Source organism: Papio anubis, chromosome 9 (genome assembly GCF_008728515.1).
Source record: "Papio anubis isolate 15944 chromosome 9, Panubis1.0, whole genome shotgun sequence".
Taxonomy (NCBI): Eukaryota; Metazoa; Chordata; class Mammalia; order Primates; family Cercopithecidae; genus Papio; species Papio anubis.
Genome location: NC_044984.1, coordinates 13,993,363 through 14,016,191, shown reverse-complemented (window position 1 = coordinate 14,016,191; position 22,829 = coordinate 13,993,363). Strand labels below are relative to the sequence as shown.

At 39.8% G+C, this 22,829-nt stretch overlaps 1 protein-coding gene across 2 annotated transcripts in view; it reads right to left on the bottom strand.

Moving 5' to 3' along the window:
• Positions 1 to 3,469: 3,469 nt before the first annotated feature.
• The window catches only part of PDE6H (phosphodiesterase 6H), a 23,936-nt gene continuing 4,576 nt past the window's right edge, over positions 3,470 to 22,829 (bottom strand). Inside the window, exons 1-4 of one of the 2 annotated variants that reach the window (XM_009180283.4) lie at positions 13,730 to 14,501; positions 8,339 to 8,513; positions 6,941 to 6,981; positions 3,470 to 4,461 (exon numbers count right to left, since the gene is read on the bottom strand). In XM_009180283.4, the coding sequence (XP_009178547.2) occupies positions 4,385 to 4,461; positions 6,941 to 6,981; positions 8,339 to 8,472 (252 nt within the window). In that variant the 5' untranslated portion in view covers positions 8,473 to 8,513; positions 13,730 to 14,501 and the 3' untranslated portion in view covers positions 3,470 to 4,384. Of the gene's footprint in view, positions 4,462 to 6,940; positions 6,982 to 8,338; positions 8,514 to 13,729; positions 14,502 to 22,829 lie in introns of those variants that run through there. The other variant, XM_021922075.2, reaches the window with a different exon arrangement.

The window sequence follows — 22,829 nt, the reverse complement described above, 5'->3', positions numbered from 1 at the left end:
TTTATAAAACATAGTTCCTTTCCATTTCCCCCTTTAAAACAATTCAGTGTCATACTTACACAGTTCTCATTATATTAGTTTTATAGCGCTCAATCTTGTGTGATCACTTTTTTCTCTTGTGCTAAATATTGGTCTAACTGATTATTCCTCTGTGCGTGTTTTCCCTCCACTTCTTTAGTTGTTGAGAAACTCCTCCTCCTTTGTTTTATGAAATTGTTTATGATAATTTTTGCTTTCTCACAGCACAGGTCAAGTGCACAGTGGCAATTGTTTAGACCACTGTGCCTATTCAGCTAGGGTGGAGACTCAGGAGGAACGTATTCTCCTTATGCACTGCTTTTTCTGTCTGGCTGTAGTGTGACTGAGGTCTGTGGAGAACGGGAGTCACTGCCTAGCTCACCCGCACCATTAATCTCAACTTCTACCCAATGCTGAAACAAACAGGGAAGAGGTGGAGGATTAGCCAGCTCCTGCCTCCACCCGCCTCTCACCCTCCCTGGCTTCCTCCTACTCCAGTTAGAGGAGGCAGCAGAGGCCAGGGAGTGTGACACAGGCTACGGAGGGATGGTGATTGTGTGAAGCAGTGGTCATAATTGTGGTACTTGTCCTGCTCTATCTTACTGGAATTGCTTCAGTCCAACCCTTGTCTCCTGAGCTCTCTGACATCCTCTGGGTTAGGTCTCGAGTAGTGAGGCACATCTATTTTATCAGCCAACAAAACCATGTGAGAGTCAGAACACATACATGTTAGCCTTTGTTCTCCCACTTATTACATGTGGTATTGGGGGCAAGAAGAATGGGTTAAGTTGGTCACTGGATCACTGGGTGGTAACAAGTTAAGAGTTAGCTAATTCCTAATGTGTAAAAGGTAGGCTTGGATTACATCAGAGTTTTTGAACTGGCACAAATGGAATAACCTAGGGCCCTTATTTAAAAATATAGATTTCAATATCTCTCCCTTGGAAATTCTTACTCAGAAAATCTGGAGTGAGGCCCAAATTTTATGTGTTTTTAACAAGACACCCTCAGTGTTTCTTATTGTCAGAAAAATGTCTGAAGATTTTTTTTAATTCCCCAAACCCTTAAACTGTATGATAAATTATTTCTGCTATTGTTCTCTTTTGCCTATTGGGTTCTTCCTATTTAACACTGCTCTTCCTCCACTCCAGCGTTTAGGATCAGAATCAGCTGTGTAGGTTTTAGACATATGCATGCTATTTCCCAACTCCAACTAAAAACCACTGGCTAACAAATACTATCTGCTCTTCAATACTGTTGCTATAATGGAAATATATATTTTTTGCCTCTTCACATCCACTCTCCAACCCTCTCCACTTGCTCTTGGCTGAAGAAGGTGAACTTTTTAAAATTTTATTTTATATTTTAAGTTCCAGGATACATGTGCAGGATGTGCAGGTAAATGGTAACAGGTAAACGTGTGCCATTGTGGTTCACTGCACCCATCAACCCATCACCTAGATATTAAGCCCCACATGCATTAGCTGTTTATCTGATGCTCTCTGTCCCCCTGCCCCACTTAGAAGGCCCAGTGTGAGTTATTCACCTCCCTGTGTCTACGTGTTACTGGAGAAGGTGAACTTTAATGACTGCATTAAAGAGATTCTTTGCCCTCTGATTTCCAGTTGGGTTTAACCAAGGGGAGGCATCAACAGGGAAGTAGAGAAGGGGAGAAGGACAACATTGGAAGGAGGAACAACCCCTTTACCTCCTGATTACTTAAAGGATCACTGTATGTTAACTATGTCCCTCTGTTGCATCCCACAGCCTTGTCAAGGGCCCCTCCTTTAGTATTAGAAATGTTATTTCAGGGTTGCTTCAGGCCCAGGTTTGGAGATGGCCCCCACGCTGTTGCTAGCCCCAAGTTACTGTACTAGCCTTTGTAGATTGCCACTAACTCTTCCAAAGCCTGTGTAAATAGTACCTTTGTTAAACCTTTCCTCAATTACCCCGTTTGGGGTTGTCATCTCTTTGCTGCCAGGACTCAGATGAGGACAATGACTTACTTTATCTCTTTCATATGTGTTGTCTATACACTGAGGGGCTTCTTATTTCTTATTTAAAATAATAAAATGATATGAATAGAAATAATAGGATTCTAGATATTGGAAGGGCTTTAAATTATGTCTACTCCAGCTTACCCCCAAATGCTAGACCCTGGCATGAAAGAAGTTTGCTTCTTCCTGCTTCATCATTACCTTTTTTTTTTTTTTTTTTTTTAGACGGGGTCTCACTCTGTCACCAGGCTGGAGTGCTGTGGCACAATCTCGGCTCACTGCAACCTCTGCCTCCCCAGTTCAAGGGGTTCTCTTGCCTCAGCCTCCCGAGTAGCTGGGACTACAGGAGCACGCCACCACACCCAGCTGATTTTTTTTGTTTTGTTTTGTTTTTGTTTTTTTAGTAGAGACGGGTTTTCACTATGTTGGCCAGGGTGGTCTCAATCTCCTGACCTCATGATCTGCCCGCCTCGGCCTCCCAAAGTGCTGGGATTACAGGCGTGAGCCACCACACCCGGCCTTCACCATTACTTTTTAAAAAGATCTGGTGTATTCAGGTTGTTACAGCTGTGGACCATTACAACTTCTCAAATATTTGCTGGCAATGAACATTTTCTTCTCTCAGCTAAATGTTTTCAGTTCCTTCAACAATTCTTCATGTAGTGTAGTTTCTACATCCTTCTTTATGTAGCCTTTGGATACATTCTTTTGAGTGCATTCTGTTTTGTCAATGTCATTGCTTCATTTTTAAAGAAATATTTGAAAAGTGAGCCAAATGTGAACCAGTCTCACCCAGCTGGAGAAGAAGCCAGTCCTCCCTAACTGGGATGAACCGAAGGCACTGGCCGTCAAATGGAGCAGCTAACTTGAAAGGCAAGGGTTAGCTTTGGCAGGAGAGAAAACAGGTGCCTGGGTGGAGGCAGGAGTTCCTGCTGAAGGAGGAAACACACATTTCCACTGGGCCTCTTGGCACGTCATGGTTCCACTTTTGAATCTATACCTCAGTTTTTCTCTTGTACTTCTAATTTTCTGGCCAGAAGGTAACCTGATCATTCCTGCAAAATGGTTAACACAGGCCCTGTAGCAGCCACAAGTTTTTGAGTGCTGCACTCCTCTAAGACCACGAAGTCACAGAATTTATCACTACCACGAACCTTAGATTATCTGGTTCAGGAAAACTTGAAGGTCAAAAGGGTGAGATCTTTGCCCAAAATCATATTGCAATTTACTGGTAGAGACAGGATTAGAACCTGAATCTCTTGCTTCTCTATCATCCTGTCTCTCTCTTCGGTTAATTTACTCCATTCTTTTACCACAGATTTCAAAACTGAAATGAAGAAATTCATACTGTTAGTTCCAAAGCATCCAAGTCACACAGAGGCAGCATTTGAGTTGCACAATTGCCTTGAAAGTATTGGGAAAAGATAAGTATGAGCACATTACACTGACACAACTTCAGGGGTGAGGCAAACCATCATTTTATTTAGAGGGTCAACTGCCTATCCTTTGTATATGAGTCTAAACCTTATAGCATATAAATCTTTTCAGTTGACAGTTTAAAGGTTAGATTTACTACAGATGTGCACAAAGCAGTCAAGGTATGTAACTCCCGTGACTCCCATTTTAAGCCATTGGACAAAATAATTTCATTGAGGGAATGCTGTAGAAGGAAACCTTCCTCAACCAGAGTATTGAAAAGAAGGCTCACATTGTCAGAATTCCGAGTTTAAATCCCAGCTCCTCGCCAACTTAGAACTGCACAACTTAGAGCTGCATGAGACTTCTGGAATAACCTAGCTCAATAGAATTTAGACCCAGAAAGTATACAATTTACAAACTTACAGAATTCAAATCTTCACCCTATGCTGTTTTGTAAGCACTGCACTTATTTCCTGTATGACTGTGCCTTCTTTGTTTAATTGGTTCTCAGAACACAGCATCAGATATTTCCATGTAGCATTTAATACAACTTCAGCAACATTCAAGGTAAATATCTCCTTTATTAAATAAGAGGAGGTGGGGAGTGACATAAATGTAATCTTAAAGGTCTCCTATTAATCATAGTGAATGCCTAGCAAAAATAGATTTAAAGGGCTTACACATAAACAAAATGTAGAGAAATATTGATGACCTCTAACTAGCTGGTAGGAAAAGGTGGTTAAGTGTGAAATGCATCCACTATTTTAAGCTGTACTGCAAGAGAGATTCTGACAGTAAGAGAACTCTTAGTAGTAACTGATAGGAAATGACCTCGAAAGTCAACAAAACCACTTCCAATCAGCTGAATTTCAAGACTCCGGCAGATCATCAGGGCAAAAGTAACCAAAATTACAGCAGATGTCGTTGAGAGTGGCAGAACCTCTGGCACCTCAAATAATCCCAAACTGAGCGAGCTCATGCAATTCCAGGTGGCTGAATGCCTCCCACGGACAAATCACTGTGATATCTGCAAGAGATGGAAGAGTATGTAAGCCAACCTCACCCCAAAAAAAGTCTCTTCACAGAAAGATGCCGTTCAGGCACAGACACTTCACTCCTCTCTCCTGCTCATTATCCCCTGACTGAGAAGTTACCTAGAGTGGTCCTGCGGCCCAGAAAGGATCAGGCCAATTGCTTAATTGTTGCACCAGGCATCTCTGTTGGTTTCATTCTGCTTCCTCTTTGGGGGGGGTGACCCACAGCTTTTGACTGAGGGGTTCCCTGGGGGGGTACAGCCCACTGATCACACAGAGTCTCCCCAAACCACAACCACTAAGGAGGAAGCAAAAGTGGAATTCTAGTCAGGCCAAGGGTTAAGATGAAAAAGAGGAACACTTTGAATCTCCATGGTCTAGGTATCCATAGTCTTCCCTACCAATCTAGATCAGTTTCTTCTCTAATTATTCTTCTATTCCTTTACATTTTGAACTGCCTATATCCAATCACATATTGAAAAATGATCACAAGGCATCTTTTAATCCAGCTTCTTGTTTTAGAAAGTAAGATATTATTATCCTTCAGTTACAAAGAAGCTTGCTGACACCCAGAGAGATGAAATAATTAGCAAAAACCACATAGTTGTAGAGCTGAGACCAGAACCAGGTCAAAGACCTCAGACCTTCGCTCAGTATAAACCTCATTACATTATTCCAAATATACAGTTAGAGTCAAGCACATCTTCCAGATCCCAAAGCAAATTTGCTGGTCTTGCATGCACCTTGCCAAAATACAGAAGCAGTTGATCTATGAGAATAGCAAAATTGCTTTATAATGTGGCTGGAAAATTTATTCGAGATCCCAGGATTGGTATTTGGCTGCAGAAAGATACACTGAGGATTGCCTGGGAAGGACACTGATTACTACAAATGCTACCATTTATCAAAGGTGTGTTGGATGAGTTGAAAATATGTCCAGACAAAAGCCTGCACATAAATATTTAGGGCCATTTTATCCATTGTTGGCAAAACTTGGAAGCAACCAAGGTATCTTTCAATAGGATAAAAAACTGTGTTTATCTCTACAATGGAGTATTATTCCATGATTTAAAAAACCGAGCTATCAAGCCATATAAAAACATGGAGAAACCTTAAATGAATATTGTTAAATGAAAGAAGCTAGTCCAGAAAAGCTATATACTGTATGATTCGAACTATATCACATTCTGGAAAAGGTAAAACTATACAGACAGTAAGAAGATTAGTGGATGTCGAGGGTTTAGAGAGAGAGAGAAGGGTGACCTGGTGAAGCATAGGGCAGCAAAACTATTCTGTATAATACTATATGTACTACAGAATGTACTATAATGGTGGGTACATGGTATTTATCAAAACCCTTAGAACTTTACAACACAAAGGATAAAAACCCTAATACAAGCTATGGATTTTAATTAACATACTGCATCAATATTGGCTCATCAAATATAATCACACTAATACAAGATGTTAATAATAAAGGAAACTATGTAAAAGGGGAGAGAGGTGGTAGACAGGACATATAGGATCTGTACTTTCTGATGAATTTTTCTGTAAATCTTAAACTCCTCTAAGAAATAAAGTCTATTAATTTTAAAAAAATATGGCAGGGCACGGTGGCTCAAGCCTGTAATCTCAGCACTTTGGGAGGCCGAGACGGGCGGATCACGAAGTCAGGAGATCCAGACCATCCTGGCTAACACGGTGAAACCCCGTCTCTACTAAAAAATACAAAAAAAATTAGCGAGGGTGGTGAGGCCTGTAAAGATCCCAGCTACTCGGGAGGCTAGGAGACAGGAAGGAGATAAAGCGTGAACCCGGGAGGCAGACTTTGCAGTGAGCGAGATCCGAGCCACTGCACCTCCAGCCTGGGGCTGACAGAAGCGAGACTCTGTCTCAAAATGCAGTGATTGCATTCATCGTATGATACATAAAATGGTATGAATTTTTTTATAAAATATATTGCAGGCATTCACTATTTAAGATCCTCCTCTGGGTGCTAGAGGATGTGTAAAAGAGGAAATTGGTAAGGAAGTGGTCTGCCTGGTAGAGTGGAGAGATCGCCAGACCTCACCCTTATTTCCAATAGTTCACTTGGTAGCCTCAGACAAAAGACTGTCAATTCCTCTATGTCTCAGATTTCTGTCCTGAAAAATGAAGTTTGGTTAGATGAATTAGGAGAATCTTTCTACCATAAACGCCTGTAATTTATCGTTGTATGCCCTCAAAGGTTGTTCGACAAAACAAGAAGGTTTATGAAATTTTGGGCCTACCCTGATTTCTTTTAGGGGTTTCGTATCTGGGCACACATGTACTTATTTCGGAGGGTAAATTAAATCCCCACATTTCTATGTCTTCACAGATCTTCTGCCTTGGGTATTTCTCATAACTTTCAACTGCCCCTTGAGGCCTGAAGCATATAAAAAGGCAGAACTCCAAGTGCAAATTTCTCACTTAAATCAGTGGATGGCTTACCTGTTCCTAGCCCCTCCATTCCTGGAATGTCATCTCCAAATCTATGGAAAAGAATACAAGGGAAATTAGCTGAGATCAGAGCAAAAGGATTTTGGAGTCACTCACGTGGTGAGTTTCTTGATTCAAAGGGGAAGAAGGAGAGGTTTAATGTTTTTATTTGAGAGACTCCTTTTGTTTGCACTGAACTGGAGCAAAGAAAATGTCACTCAGGCAGATTTTGGTATATCCCAGTGGAGAGATTTCTCTCCTGTAGGAACTTAAGCTAAAACAACTAAGGCCGGGCGCGGTGGCTCACGCCTGTAATCCCAGCACTTTGGGAGGCCGAGGCGGGCAGATCACGAGGTCAGCAGATCGAGACCATCCTGGCTAACATGGTGAAACCCCGTCTCTACTAAAAATACAAAAAAAAAATTAGCCAGGCGTGGTGGCGGGCGCCTGTAGTCCCAGCTACTCGGGAGGCTGAGGCAGGAGAATGGCGTGAACCCGGGAGGCGTAGCTTGCAGTGAGCCAAGACAGAGCCACTGCACTCCAGCCTGGGCTACAGAGCGAGACTCCGTCTAAAAAATAAAACAAACAAACAAACAAACAAAACAATTAAGAGTCAGAAAGAACTATCAGTGGGACAACTTAGTCAAATTTCGCTTTTTATAGTAAAAATTGAAATGAGAAAGCAATACAAGAGGCATTAAAAATGATGAATTCATCCATTTGTTTACTTATTCAAAATCATTAACTAAGCATCCATTATATACCAGGCATTTTGTTAGGCACAGAGAGTTAAGAAAAAAAACAGACAAATTTTCTGAGTGGTCTTAGTCTCGGAGAATAGATAAAAATAAATAAATATAAGATACGATAATGTAAGCTATGACAGCTGCATGTACAAAATGCAAACATGAAAGTAATGATAGCTTGTTAAAGAGAGTCAGTGGTAGCTTCAAAACGAAATTAGTATATGAGCTGTGTGTTGAAAAATGAATAGGATTTAGCCAAGGAGAGGAAGAGGAAAATAAAGAACTGAGGATGTAAAATTGGAAGACATAAATATAAGCTATATTTTCTGGAAATGGTCAGTGGTTCAGTGTTACAGATTAAAGCAGAGGTTATGTTAGTAAAGAGGAGTGGTCATAAAAAGCCTGGAAGGCAAAGTCAAAGTTTATTGTAAAAAGCCTCCATTTGCCATGTTAAATTCGGCCACAGACCTGGAAGTTGCAAAGGAAAGAATTCCAGCGATAAAGACACAATTCATCAAAGATGGAGTTAGAGAGGAAAAGAGAGGATGGGATGGACATTTTTGTAAGTCTGTTTAATATTGTGAGCACTAATTTCTCAAAACAAAAGCCATCATGTGGGAAGAAAGAAAGTAATAGAAAGTTTTTCTTTTCATTTTGGTCTTACCCTTTCACACCTTTCTTTGGAGGTTTACTCTTGAATTGGCGAGTCTGCCTCTGCTTGAACTTGGGAGGGCCTTTGCGTGGGGTGGCAGGACCCTGGTTTGAAGCTGGAACAGCCAGAGCAGTGTTGTCACTCATTTTAACAGCCCCCAGGCAGCTAGCGTTTCCCCTTCAGCCTCCTTAGACAGTGAAAGATAAAAAAAAGAAGATCTTTCAAGTCATGGGGACCATTGGTTATTAGATCTTTATTTTACATTGGAGAAGAAAAGTATTTCAAAAGGAAAGCTCAGTATTTTGTATTGATACAAAAGGGGAGCAGTTAGATCATCTTTAAAAGGGATCTTTAAGAAAACAGAGTATAAATCAATGCAGGCACTTAATGTAAAGGAATGTAAACTTACACGCTGCTGTATTACTTACACAATCTATCAGTTACGTAAACAGACAATTGATACATTTTAAAACTCAAAAATCTAGGTGGATATGCTGTTCCCATAGATCTGCCACTGAAAAAAATTTTTTAAATAAATAAATTAAATTAAATTAAAGCTTCACATTAGGTATAAAAAAATTTTTTAAATAAATAAAATAGTTTTGCCACAAGTGTTCTATGTGAATTTATTATGATGCTGTACTTCTCTATGACTACCAGTTCTACCCATTATAAAGAGAGGAAAATGGACTCAGTGATATCTATAGTCTTTTATAGCACCTGCGATTTCTTTTTTTTTTTTTTTTTTTTTTGAGACGGAGTCTCGCTCTGTCACTCAGGCTGGAGTGCAGTGGTGCGATCTCGGCTCACTGCAAGCTCTGCCTCCCAGGTTCTCGCTATTCTCCTGCCTCAGCCTCCCAAGTAGCTGGGACTACAGGCGCCCGCCACCACGCCCGGCTAATTTTTTTGTATTTTTAGTAGAGACGGGATTTCACCGTGTTAGCCAAGATGGTCTCGATCTCCTGACCTCGTGATCCACCCGCCTCGACCTCCCAAAGTGCTGGGATTACAGGCGTGAGCCACCGCACCTGGCCAGCACCTGCAATTTCTTTAAGCTTTACATTTCCATCCAGCTGTAAAATAACCTGATTCTAAATGTTTATTGAGCATTTTTTATGGCCTCTGTTGTTTTTATATAGTCCTTCAAGTCCTTATAGTCTAAGATAAGATTATTTTGTTTAATCCTCACATGAACCAGAAGCTTTTCTCTAGTTCTGGGAGATGACAATGTAGTTGTCTGGACAGGAGGACCTCTGGAGCAGGGATACCAACACTCATGAATATATTCAACACATCTTAAAACACACACACATAGAGAAGTTAATGAAGGATGATTACGTAATGTATTTGTGCTTCAATTCTACATCCAGACATAAGGTTCTTCAGCCCCCATTGTTCACAAATCTTTGATGCTTTCTTCTATCCACACCATGGACCTATCCAATATGGTGTTCTCAGACTTTAATTTGGCTACAGAAATGCCCATTGCCATTCTTCAAATACAAATCAAAGAAAATTATTGAAAAAGATAAATTTAAACAATTAATGTGTCATTTTGGATGACATTATTTTCTTTCTTCTTTTCTTTCATAAGGGTTAACAAAACTTGCCCTTGGAAGGAAGATCCCGAAAAGCCCCAAAGAAATCCGCATTGCTTTCACCTCTTATCCTGAGCCCATCTCTTCCATAAAATCTGGTGTGTGCGGGCTTTGTCTCCATAAGATTCCTTATTTCACCCATTACAGATTTATGCTAATTTTTTTTTTTTTTTTTTTTTTTTTAAGAGAGACAAGTTCTTGCTCCATCAGCCAGGTTGTAGTGCAGTGGTGCAATCTCAATCATAGCTCACTATAGCCTCAAACTCCTGGGCTCAACTGATCCTCCTGCCTCAGCCTCCCAAAGTGCTAGGTTTACAGGCATGACTCATCACACCAGCCTATGTTAATATTATTAACTGCAGACCTCCCTGACAGTCTTTGGCTCATGCTAACAATGACTGTCTTTACTGGCCACACTGCATATCCCTCAAACCTCATATTCTATAACTTCCAGTTCATACTGTTTTCTTATTTGTTTCAAAATTGGGTTGCAATTATTATCGTCACCTCCAAGATTTTTCTCATATTTAAATTCTGATTATTACTAAATTATTATCCTTGCCAGTAGCAGGGATGGTGAGATTGGCCAGGACCCTGGACCACTTGCTCATGCTATGATTCCTTCTGCTGTCCCCTACTGGACTAGCTTCATGAGGCCGCCCTTCCAGTCTCAGAACCTACAACAGTGCATGGTGTATAGTAATTATGCCATATATATCATATTTGTCAAATGAGTTAATAAATTAATCTAGAAATTGAACAGGCCAGGCGCCTGTAATCCTAGCACTTTGGGAGGGCAAGGCGGGCAAATCACGAGGTCAGGAGATCAAGACCATCCTGGCTAACATGGTGAAAACCCGTCTCTACTAAAAACACAAAAAAGTAGCCGGGCGTGATGGCGGGTGCCTGTAGTCCCAGCTACTCAAGAGGCTGAGGCAGGAGAATGGCGTGAACCCGGGAGGCAGAGCTTGCAGTGAGCTGAGATCGCACCACTGCACTCCAGCCTGGGCGACGGGGCGAGACTCCGTCTCAAGAAAAGGAAAAAAAGAAAAAAAAGAAAAAAAAAAGAAAAAGAAAGAAACTGAACAAATACCGTAAACCTTAAGTCATGAGGTCCTGACCCTTTGACTTCTCCGTCAGAGCACAAAGAACTCATTAGCTTTCAGGCTTTAGGAAATGCACTGCCAGTTCCTCTGCTCACTAAATTCAGTTCCCATTCTGTGGGCCCTCTCTACCCCTGGTCGACAGGCAAACTTTGTGCTTGTCCCAAGTGTGGTTGGGACCCTGGGAATCGCTGGTGAGCAGCCAAGATCAGCGCTGTGCTGAGTGGACCACCAGTAACTGACACATCCCAGCTCTGCCAGAGTCACAGAGGGCAGCTCTCAGATCAAGGTTTTTGAACTGCCCAGGATTTTCAAGGTAGAAGAAATCAAAAGTTTCTTTTCTCTCATCTGAAGAACCTATTAGGGTCAGAATTGTCAGATTCAGCAAAAAAATAAAAAATAAAAAAATACAAGGCACCCAGTTCAATTTGAATTTCAAAGAAATAATTATTTTTAGTAAAGTATATCTCAGCCGTTTCATGGTACGTATTTATACTTTAGAAAGTCATTTTTCTCTGGAACTCAAATTTAACTGGCATCCTTCATTTTATCTGGCAGCCCTACTAAGATCCAATTATTTTGGATCCAGAGTTCTATAATGTAAGGGCCTAAAGTGACCCTCATTGGTCAAATTGCCCTTTGATGGTGACATGGTAGAGAGTACACTCTTTAGAATCAAATTGATAGAGTTTTAAGTTCCTACTCCATAGAACTGGCTATGTGACTTAGGAGAAATTTCATAATCCTCTGGGGGTCTTATTCCATCTATAAAATGAATCAAATCATACCTTCCTTTTAGGGTTATGGGGAAATTTTAGGAAGACAATATGAGTAGAGTGGTACAAAGTGTTAAAAAAGAGCAAACATATGCTAGACCTTGTGAGAGAAAAGAAAGCCATGCAAACAAATCTGTGGTCATGACACTTGCTCACCCGGACTCTGCACCTCCTTCCTCTGGGCCAACAACTAAAGAGCGCTTGCCATACACCAGAGGGGCAATTGTCTTCCGCCCTTGCTGGGTAATCCTCTGCTTCCTTCAAACACCCCAACTGTTAACTTATTTCTGGTCTTAAAATGCTGTCTTAAGAAGCTTTCCTTGAATTCCTTTGACACCCCTAACAGCAACCCCAAAGACTTTAAAAATCACATGTGACATCCATATTCCCCTGGTGATACATCCCCTTTTTTCTTGCAGGTTTCTTCTACATGTTTACGTAATTTTGAAGTTACACCTCTAGGCTTAGACAGTGTTCATGTCAGAGTTTGATGCATTATATGAAAGAAGCCTTCTCAGAAAGAGTTACATAACAGTTGCCAGGTTAATCCCTTGATCCTAATGGTGCTCAGGATTTGCACTAGGTAACCAGAACAGTCGACTAATCCCTCTGCAGTTTCTATCATAGATTTACCCTCCAATTCTCTCTGCAAAACCTTTAGGAAGGGTAGAACACTTCTGACCTTTCCCTGCATTGGAAGCCAGTCCTGTTTGCCCATAAACATCACCAAAGGCTAACCTCATCCTGACCACACTTTTCTAGAAATTCCAAGGGCATCTGGAGCTGAGTAACCCTAAATGTATTATCAGACTTGATTTTAGCTGAAAGAAGTTTCACATTTTTTTCCTCCAAAAGCATCAAGCAATTTATTCTTTTGTGAGGCAGAACATTTTCCTGTTTTTAAAGCAATGTTAGCCCTTCCCCTTTTGAAGATTACAAACTGTTTCTCTGCAGAAATAAGTGGATGCGGCAAAGTAATATTTCAAGGCATACTTTTGTAGGGGACTGGGGTTAGGGTCACCTTAACAAAATTAAAGATTTGTATAAAGCAAAAAATCATCTTGTGTTGCTTTATACAGCAAAGCCCAGCCGTATATAGTGACAGGGGATGATCCTCTGAAAAGCAGTTTTAGAAGGTTCCTGAGACAGTCTCTCTGATGCTGCTGTTACCACCTTACCCTTCCAATTCTCTGTTTCTCAGCAAAGATATAGACAAGGCCATTGTCAGTGGACTAAGGAAGAGGCTGGAAGGAGCTAGGGAGGGAAGTACTGTTGGGGTTGAGCCAATAAATATCACCCAGGGTCCTGCTGAGGCAGAGAAAATCAATAATTTGAAAAGCAAAGCAAGACCCAAACCAAAGCCATAAAAAAAAATTACCAAAAATCCAGCCCACACCCTGCTTCAGAATGGAACAAACAAACACTTTGACCTCAAAGGGAGAAGGCTCAGCCACCTGCACTGCCCTGCGGTCATTCTCACGCTCGCTCTCCGCTCCCCTTCTCCTTTTCCTCACACTCACATCAGCCTACCAGTGCCTGGGCCAAGTTTGCAAGCACATCCTTGGAGTAAAGAACTGTTTTCTCTGTGGTTATTTAGTGCCACAGATCCCTCCGTCTTCACAATACTGTTTGCTATGAAGCTGCAAACAGGGAGGTCACTATTGGGCTCCTTCTAAATGAATTCAGTAATCAAGTTTTGCAGTGACCTTGTAATAGTCAACTTTCACTTATTTGCTTGTCCCATGGCATAACAAGAAGGTCTGAGTGTATCTCCTTCATGTTCTTTCCCATTTTCATCCCCAGCCACAGCCCAGGCCCACAGGTCCAATATGTTTTCTTCTCCAATTTTTCTTTTGGAGCCTGATCAACCCCCCAAAGCCCTTCAATTACTCTGCTCAAATTCACCAGAAGTTCAGAAATACTCACGGAGCTGAATGCTGTTCCTATCAGCTGCCCCGCTGCCTTCTTTGCAAAAGACAAAAGGATCTTTGCATCCTGACTTATCTCTCTGTAATACCCTCATGCTGCCTAATCTCACCGTCATAAGCTCAGAACAGCAACCCAGGTGCAAAGAAGTTAGAAGAACACGGGGTGAGGCTGGGACAGGCTTAGGAGGTTTCTGATAATTACAGGCCCTTTCAAAACTGACTTAGGTTCACTCTAGTCAATAAACAGGTATTGTATTCACAAAAACACAAAAAGTGTTGATATCCAAGAGTCAATTTCGGTTTGTGATTTAATATCTTCTTTTAATTCTCACATTTAGTTTTCGCTACTCCCATTTCTTCCCTTTCCCTGACAAACACACACCGATGTGCACAATCACACCCACACACATACACAGGGACATAATTCTTATGGGGCTCTAGGTAACTGGAGAGAACTGAGGGAGCCACGGTGCCCCCTGCTATAGTGGGGACATTGAACATGCGGGCAGTGACATTGGGAAACACACAGTATCTCTCCCTAACTGGTATTGTGTGTATTTCCTCAGAGAGATGGAACCTCAGAGTCAAAACTGATATCAAATTCGGTGATATCTGACAGAGAAAGGGCCCATATGACAGCTAGGAATTGTTAACTGAGGACACTCATTTGAGAATCGATTGCCAGATCTTTCGTACCTAAATGTTTCAGGGTGTAGGGTCTGGGGAACAAGCCAATTTACTGAGACTCCTTGACTCGGTCTTCCTATTATATTGATCCACTAGTATTAATTATTAATAGATTAATGATTACGTATTAATTAATATGTAATTAGTATTAATTGACAATACTAAATAGCTCTCAACAGATATGCTAGTTATCAGTAAGTTATTTTGATAAATTTATCATAGAAAGATTAAGTGATGTATTCAAGGCTGCAAATAAAATTAATAGTGGAGCCAGGAACAGGGCCCAGGTCTGGAAACACCTTGTATATTCCATTGTCTTTGTACTATACTATATCAAAGCAGACATGGACCAAGATGTCTGTTTGCTGGTCACTTCCATCACTTCCATGCCTTACCAGTGAATTTCAGTGTTCCTTCCCCAGTTGTTACCTGTTAGAGAATTACACTCCATAACATTATAGAGAAAGAAGGTCAACTTATCCTTTCTAGACAGGGAGAGATTCTTAACTTGCAGCCCTAAGCAAATTACATGAGCAACTAAACAGCTCGAGAGTCATTCATATGCTCTCCCATGGTCTTTACCAAGATTCCTCTGAGTTTTGAAGGCAACGAATACCTTGCAAAGCCAGGACAGTGTTTGGTCTCTGGATGGGTCCTTCTACTCCCTCCTCTGTATCTCCATGATCATTCACATCTTCCTTTACTGTTACATACCAGGCACATGAATGTTTAGATGCTTATCTGTCAAACTTTTACGTATTCTTAATTTTCTTGATGAAAGAATACAAATTTTAAGGACAGTGGAAAGTGCCATAAGCTGAGTGAATGTTCTAGAATGCTGTTACTCAAACTGCAGCAGCAACAACACCATCTGTGCACTTGTTAAAAATGCAGGATCTCAGCCCTGCTCCATACTTACTGAATCAGAATCCGCATTTGAACAAGGTCGAAGGTGATGTGTTTGCATATTAATGTTTGAAAAGTACTGCACTAGACCCATATGCAGGCTTGGGTTTACCATTTATCTGCTATATGGAAAAACTGTCACCTCTCTGAGTTTCAGTTTCCTCATATGTAAAATGAATGATTTAAAGTGTCAGGGTCCTCAATTTTTTCTATCCCACTACACTTGAGAAAGATAATCTTGCGATTCTCAATGTTGAATATGGGGGTGGTTGTGCCATAAGTCGTCTTCCTCCAAAGGAAATCCAGGAGAGAGAAGAGTGAGAGGTTAGGGGTAGGGAGAAAGTCTAGGTGTATAGTTTGAAAAATTCTCCTAAAGCCACTCTAATATGGTTTTCAGGGGTTTAGAATTAGAAAATTCTTAAATTACTCTACAGTCTTAAAAATCTATGTTCCTTCTTGTTTTGGACCAAGTAAAGTAGACACATATCCTCTCATGCCTCTTGCTAAGTACAACTAAAAATCCTGGATATAATATATGAAAAAAACATGGAATATTTCAAAATATTTGAGAGAAGAAAAAACAAATAGAGGCTTTAGATGCAAGGAACAATATGGCAGTAAGTTTCCTGAATTTTCTTTTTGTTTTGTATATCCTGATGTAGATGCAGGAAAAGACAGTAACCCAAAAGCACCAAGAGGAGTGAAAAAACAAAAAACCTCCCCAAAAGCCTGTTTTCTCTAGACAAGTGACCAGGAGAGTAGCAAACTAGCAAGACAGAACACATTTAAACAAAAACCACCCTACTCCAGTCAAATACCATGGAAAAAAACACGACATGACTCAGCAAAAGCTGAGTGGAGAGCCAAGACTTTCATCTTGATTCAGCTACCGCGGGGTGACTTTCTCCCACCCTAGCTGAGTAGCATCAGAGAAAGCCACATTGGGATCTTGGGCTTTCACCTCCAACCAGTCATAACAAGGCCACCTTCTTCTCCCTACCAGACTGGTACCAAAGAAGCCCGAGTGGGAAATTTCACCTCCATTCAGACATAACACAGCATGTAAAAAAGCATGAAATAAAGATGTTAGAGCTGAAAAATAGAATAACCAACATAAAGAACTCAATGGATGGGTTCAAAAACAGAATGGAGAATAAAGAGGAAAGAATCAGTGAACTTGAAGATAGAACAATAGAAATTACCCAATCTGAACAAAAGACAGAAAATAAACCCACCCACCACAAAAAAAAGGAATAGAATCTCACAGATCTGAGAGACTAAAGGACCTAATATTTATGTCATCAGCATCTCAGAAGGAAAGGAGAAAAGACGTGAAGCTTAAAAAGTACTTGAAGAAATAATGGCTAAAAATTTTCCAAATGTAGTGCAGGACATAATTGTGTAACATCAAGAAGGTGGAAAACCCCAATGGGAAAAACTCAAAGAAATCTACACCAAAATACACCACGGCTAAACTTCAGAAAACTAAAGACAAAGAAAAAAATTAGAAAGCAGTGAAAGAGAAACAACACCTTATCCGTAAGAAAAATAACTCAACTGACAGCAGATTTCCCATTAGAAACCAGGGGGACTAGAAGGATATGGTATATTTTTCGTGTCCTGAGAAAAAGAACTGTCAACCCTGACTTCTATGTCATGTGAATTTATCATTCGGAATAAGGGGAAATTAATGACATCTTCAGACAAAGGAAGACTAAGAGAATCTATAATCAGAAGACCTACTCTAAAAGGATGACTAAGGAAAATTTTTGAAACAAAAAATAAATGATAAAAGAAAGAATTTTAGACTATCTGAAAAGAAAAATGGAAGATAAACTCAACCACCTTCAGCAAGGCTTGGTGGAGAATGAAACATTGTTCAAGGTACTATGAGGTTCTAAGGGTCTGGTCATCATCTTGGATCAGGGATTCATCCACTGTTCCCTGTTTGAAGTGGCTGCTCTTCCTGTCTCTACTACTGTGACTCCTACTGACTCTCGGGGGATTGGTGTAGGCTGGGCAAGCAACAACCAATACACACTGCCTCTGTTGGACGGAGCAGTTTTACCAGATACCTTCATAGCTCATTGGTTAGTCTAGTGAGGGCTGATTTCTGGTCAGTTTATCTCTCATCTTATCAACCAGGTAATCAGGCTATATGACTATAAGCAAAATGACCAATCTCAAAGGAATTCCTCCAAAAGAACTTTGGTGTGTTGAACACTCTAAGCTTTCACAGAAGCAAGAAATAAAGCTAATGGGAACCTCAATATTGATACATTCAATAACATAAATAAATCACAGAAACATTTTGCTAAATGAAAAACTCCACAGTCAAAAGGCAGTATACTGTTTGACTTCATTTGTTACATTCTAGCAAGCCTAAACTATAGGGTTGGAGAATAGATCACTGATTGCTAGGGACTGTGATTGAGTGGAGAAGTTGACTCCAAAGAGAAAATTCGAGAAATTTTATGAGCAGTGATGGAATTATTTGAAATCCTGATCATAGTAGTAGATACACAACTCGATGTATTTGTCAAAACCCCTATGTCCATCACAAGGAGTAAGCTCTACTGTATGCAAATTTTACAACTAAATATAATAAAATGATTTTTTAAAATCTGTATTCCATAGCTCTATAACTTTTGGTTCTTGATCCCTTCTGGCAGATGGAAAAGTATTATTAATTATATATTGGAAAGTAGAGTGCAGGTGCTAAGTAATTAGAAAGTAATTAAAAATTTAGCTGTCCTTTAGCTGCTTATGCAAGTGCTAATCTCTAATCTTTCTTTAGTGCTTCTTAAAATACCAGTGAGTGGGAAGACACATTAAAGTCACATTTCCTCCACATTTGGAATCTCCTAGACTGAACTTTCCACTCTGACTAATGCATAGTGGACTCCAGAGGAGAACACACTGGACATGAAAAAGGAATGTACAAGTCTGGCCCCTCTTTCCCTAAATACCCTAGGTTTGATTCTCCAGAAAAACACTAATCTTGGAAAAGACTTATGAATTAAAAACACAATATTCTTTTCCAGAAAACAGATAAGAGGAAACACTTCCCAACTGATTTCATGAGACTTATTTCACCCTAACACCAAAACCAAAGACAATTAAAAAGGAAATTACAGGCCAGTATGTCTCATAAATTGAGATGCAAAAATTCTTAACAAAATATTATCAAATTAAATACAGCAATGTATAAAAAGAATAATACACTAGGGTCAAGTGGGATTTATTCCAGCTTGAAAGGCTTATTAAATATTAAAAAATTAATCAACATAATCCATTATATTAAGCTAAAGAAGAAAATCGTATGATCATATCAATTGATGAAAATATGATTAATAAAATCCAAAACCTATTAATGATAAAAAAAAAACCTCTCAGCAAATTAGGAATAGAACTAGGAATTCTATGAGAATAGGATTCTCACTAAGAAAACTATGAAAACCTACAGATCAATGAAACAGAGTAGAAAACCCAGATATAAACCTACACAAATATGCCCTATTAATTTCTGACAAAATAGACAAAAGCAATTCAATGGGAGAAGGATGGTCTGTTCAACAAATGGTGCTGGAAAGCATAGACATTTTGTCTATGGATATCCATGAATCAAGAGGAGGAGGAGAAGGAAGAGGAGGAGAGGAAGAATCTTAAACCTCACATATTATGCACCCCCAAAACTTCACACCTAGTACAGAAATTAACTCAAATGAATCACAGACTAAAATATAAAATGTAAAACTATGAAACTTTAATTTAAAAAATATGAGAGAAAATCTCCAGGCCCTTGGACTAAGTGAAAAGTTCTCACACTTGCCAGTGAAAACACAATCCATAACCGTAAAAACTGATAAATTTGACCTGATTAAAATTAAAAATATTTGCTCTGTGAGAAACTCTAATGAGGGAATTGAAAGACAAATTACAAATTGGAAGAGTGTTTGAAAATCCTATACCCAACAAGGGATTTGTACCTCAAAAATGTAAAGAACTCTCAAAACTTGAGATTAAAAAGGCAACCAATTCAATTAGAAAATGAACAAGAAACATGTGTAAGCATTTCACTGAAGAGGATATGTAGATTACAAGCACACACAAAGATATTCACCGTAATCATCCATTAGGGAAATGCAAATTAAAACCACAATAAGAAATCACCACACACCTATGATAATGACTAAAAAAAAATAGTGTAACACTAAATGATTGCACAGATATAGGAAAAGATGGATCACTTGTGCATTGTGAGTGGGAGTGTAAAATGGGACCGCCACTGTGGAAAACCATTTGGCCAGTTTTCCTAAAAAGAAACATGGATTTACCATGCAACCTAGCAATTGCACTTTTGGGTGTTCGTCCAGGGAAGTGAAAACTTGTGTCCTCAAGTGTTTACAGCAGCTTTGTTCATACTAGCCCCAAACTGGAAACTATCCAAATTTCCTGTAATGAGTGAATAGTTACACAAACTGTGTTACATTTATACCATGAAAACACTGCGCAGCCGTACAAAGAGATGAACTTATTGACACCTACAACAACTAGTATGAACCTCAAGGAAATTATGCTAAAGGAAAAAAGCCAATTACAAATGTATGTGTGATTCCATTTACATAATATTCTTTTTAAAAATTTTTATTTTAAGTTCAGGGGTACGTGTGCAGGTTTGTTACATAGGTAGATGGGGGTTTGTTGTACACATTATTTCGTCACCCAGGTATAAAGCCTAATATCCATGAGCAATTTTTCCTGATCTTCTCCCTCTTCCCACCCTCCACTCTCCAGTAGGCCTCAGTGTGTGTTGTTTCCCCCTGTGTTCTCATCATTTAGCTCCCACTTATAAGTGAGAATATACAGTATTTGGTTTTCTGTTCCTGCATTAGTTTGCTAAGGATAAGGGTCTCCAGTTCCATCCATGTCCCTGCAAAGGACATGATCTCCTTTTTTATGGCTTTTTTAATGTTCTTTTTTATGGCTTCATAGTATTCCATGGTGTATATGTACCACATTTTGGTTATCTAGTCTATCCATTTATATATTTTTAAAATTAAAAAATGTATAGAGAGGGTGAACAATTTAGTGGTCACCAGGGGTTAGGGATGGGTGTGAGGAGGTGGGTGTGGCTACAGAAGGATAGAACAAGTAAGCCTCACGGTGATGGCCTGTGTCTTCGTCGTGGTGGTAGTTAGAAGAAGCTTCACATGCAATAAAATCGCATAGGACTACACATACACACACACACACACACACGATTGCATATGTAACTGGAGAAATCAGAGCAGGTTCTGTGAATTGTATCAATGTCAGTTTCTTGGGTTGATATTATACACATTTATGCCAGATGGTGACATTGGTGAAGACAGGGTGAACATTTCTTAACAACTTCCTGTAAATCTATAAGTATTTCAAAGTATAAAGTTAAATTTGTTATTCAAAAATTCATAAGAAGGATACATAGCAACTTCAACATATAGCAATCAGATAAATATTTGTTCAAAGCTGAAATATAGGTGACCTGACTCAGCAGGCAGAACTGTTTCCCGTCTTCCTATACTCCCCTCTCAAGCCATTCCTCCTTTGCTTCCTTTGTAGGCATCTCTCACTTCATCTTTTCTAAATGCTGAGGTTTCCTAGTATCTTGGCCTTTCTCGTTAATTCCATTGGTATTTATTGACAGTATACTATGTTTTTAGTCAGTGCTCTAGTCTCTGGGACACAGCAGTGAATAAGACAAGGTCCCTGACCTTATAGAGTTCACAGCCTTGTGGAGACATGGATAGCAAACAGAAAAATAATACATGGGAAATATGTCAAGGGATGTTACATGCTAGAAATAAAAATAAAGCAGAATGATGAAATAGAGGCACTATTTTAAATATGGTGGTTTAAAAAGACCCCTCTGAGAAACTGACATATCAGCAGAGATCTGAATAAAGAAAGAAATGAATCAGGTATGATTATTTAAAGGAAGAACATTTCTGCAAAAAGAATGATCTCTAAAATGGGAACCTGTTTCTCATGAAAGGATTAGCAAGAGGGGCAAGATCTGGAATGGAGGAAACAATGGCTAAGCGTTAGCAGATGAGTCTGGAGGATTGCAAGTGGCTAGATCATGAGTATGTTAGAATTCTAGTGCTACATGACAAATTACCCCCAAATTTAGCAGCCCATAACAATAGATATTTCTTATCTCCCACAGCTTCTATGGGTCAATCAGGAGTGGCATAGCTGGGTGGTTCCTGATCATATCTTCCATGAGGTTACAGTCATGCTGTCAGTCAGGACTGTCATCATCTGGAGCTGAAACCTTCATTTCCGTGATGGTTCATTTAGACAGCTTTTGGTCCTCACCACATGGACTGCTCCACAGGGGGTTTGAGTGTCCTTATGACATGGAGCCCTGCTTCCCACAGAATGAATGATCTAAGAGAAATCAAGAGAAAAGATACAATGTCTAACAGCCTTGGAAGCAACATGCCATCATTTCTGCCATATTCTATTAGCCACACAGAACAATCTTGATACAATGTGATCAGGGTTGAATACCAGGATCACTGGAGGCTGCCTTGGCAGATGGCTACTAAAATAAGCCAACTTTCAGCTATGGGTGAAAATAGAATTTTATTTTAAGTGGATGAAAGATCCCTAGAGGTCTGAAAACCAAGGAATGATGTGATCATGAGCATGCTTTTTACTCTGTTATGAGAATAAAGGGCAAATGAGACTATTATGGAAATAGAAAACATATAAAGAGAATGCTATAGAAGTCCAGTAGAGGCACAATGATGGTAGGCTAGGGTGCTAACCAAGGAGGAGGTAAGAAGTTGTCAGCAGGTTACTCACTAAAAGTGAAGCTAACAGGATTTCCCCATGCTTGGCCAACTTCTCTTTTTACACTCCTTCTGGGTAATCCCATCACTTACATGGTTTAAACCAGTGTTTCTAAAACCTCACAGTTTACCTGCAGAGCTTTTTAAAACATAGATTTCCAGGTTCAACCCTGGGGAGAGATTCTGATGTAGGAGGTTTGGTTAGAGACTTTGCATTTCTAAGGAGTTCCTAGGTGATGGTGGTCTGCTGGTACACAGGCCACACTTTGGGTGACCTGGTTTAAATTACTATCCATGTAATGGATGATACGTAAATTCAGGCTTATATATTTCACTATCTTTCAGAAATCATCTCCGACAAATGATACCATTTTTTTTTTCAAACTCAGGACAAGACACGTCCAAACATATGTCCTTATTTCTCCTAATACATCTATTTCTTCTTTTGTATTATCTATCTCACTTGGTGGTACCCCCAAGGACCCAGTCATTCTAGCAAAAAAATCCCGAAGTCATTCCTGATTCCACATTCCTCCTCATCTGCATCCTTCACATCCCACCAATTACCAGGGCATGCCAATTTCACCTAAATATTTCTCAAATCTGACCATTTCTGTCTATCTCATTGTGAATGTTCTACTTCAAGCCTAAACAGTCTTCTAA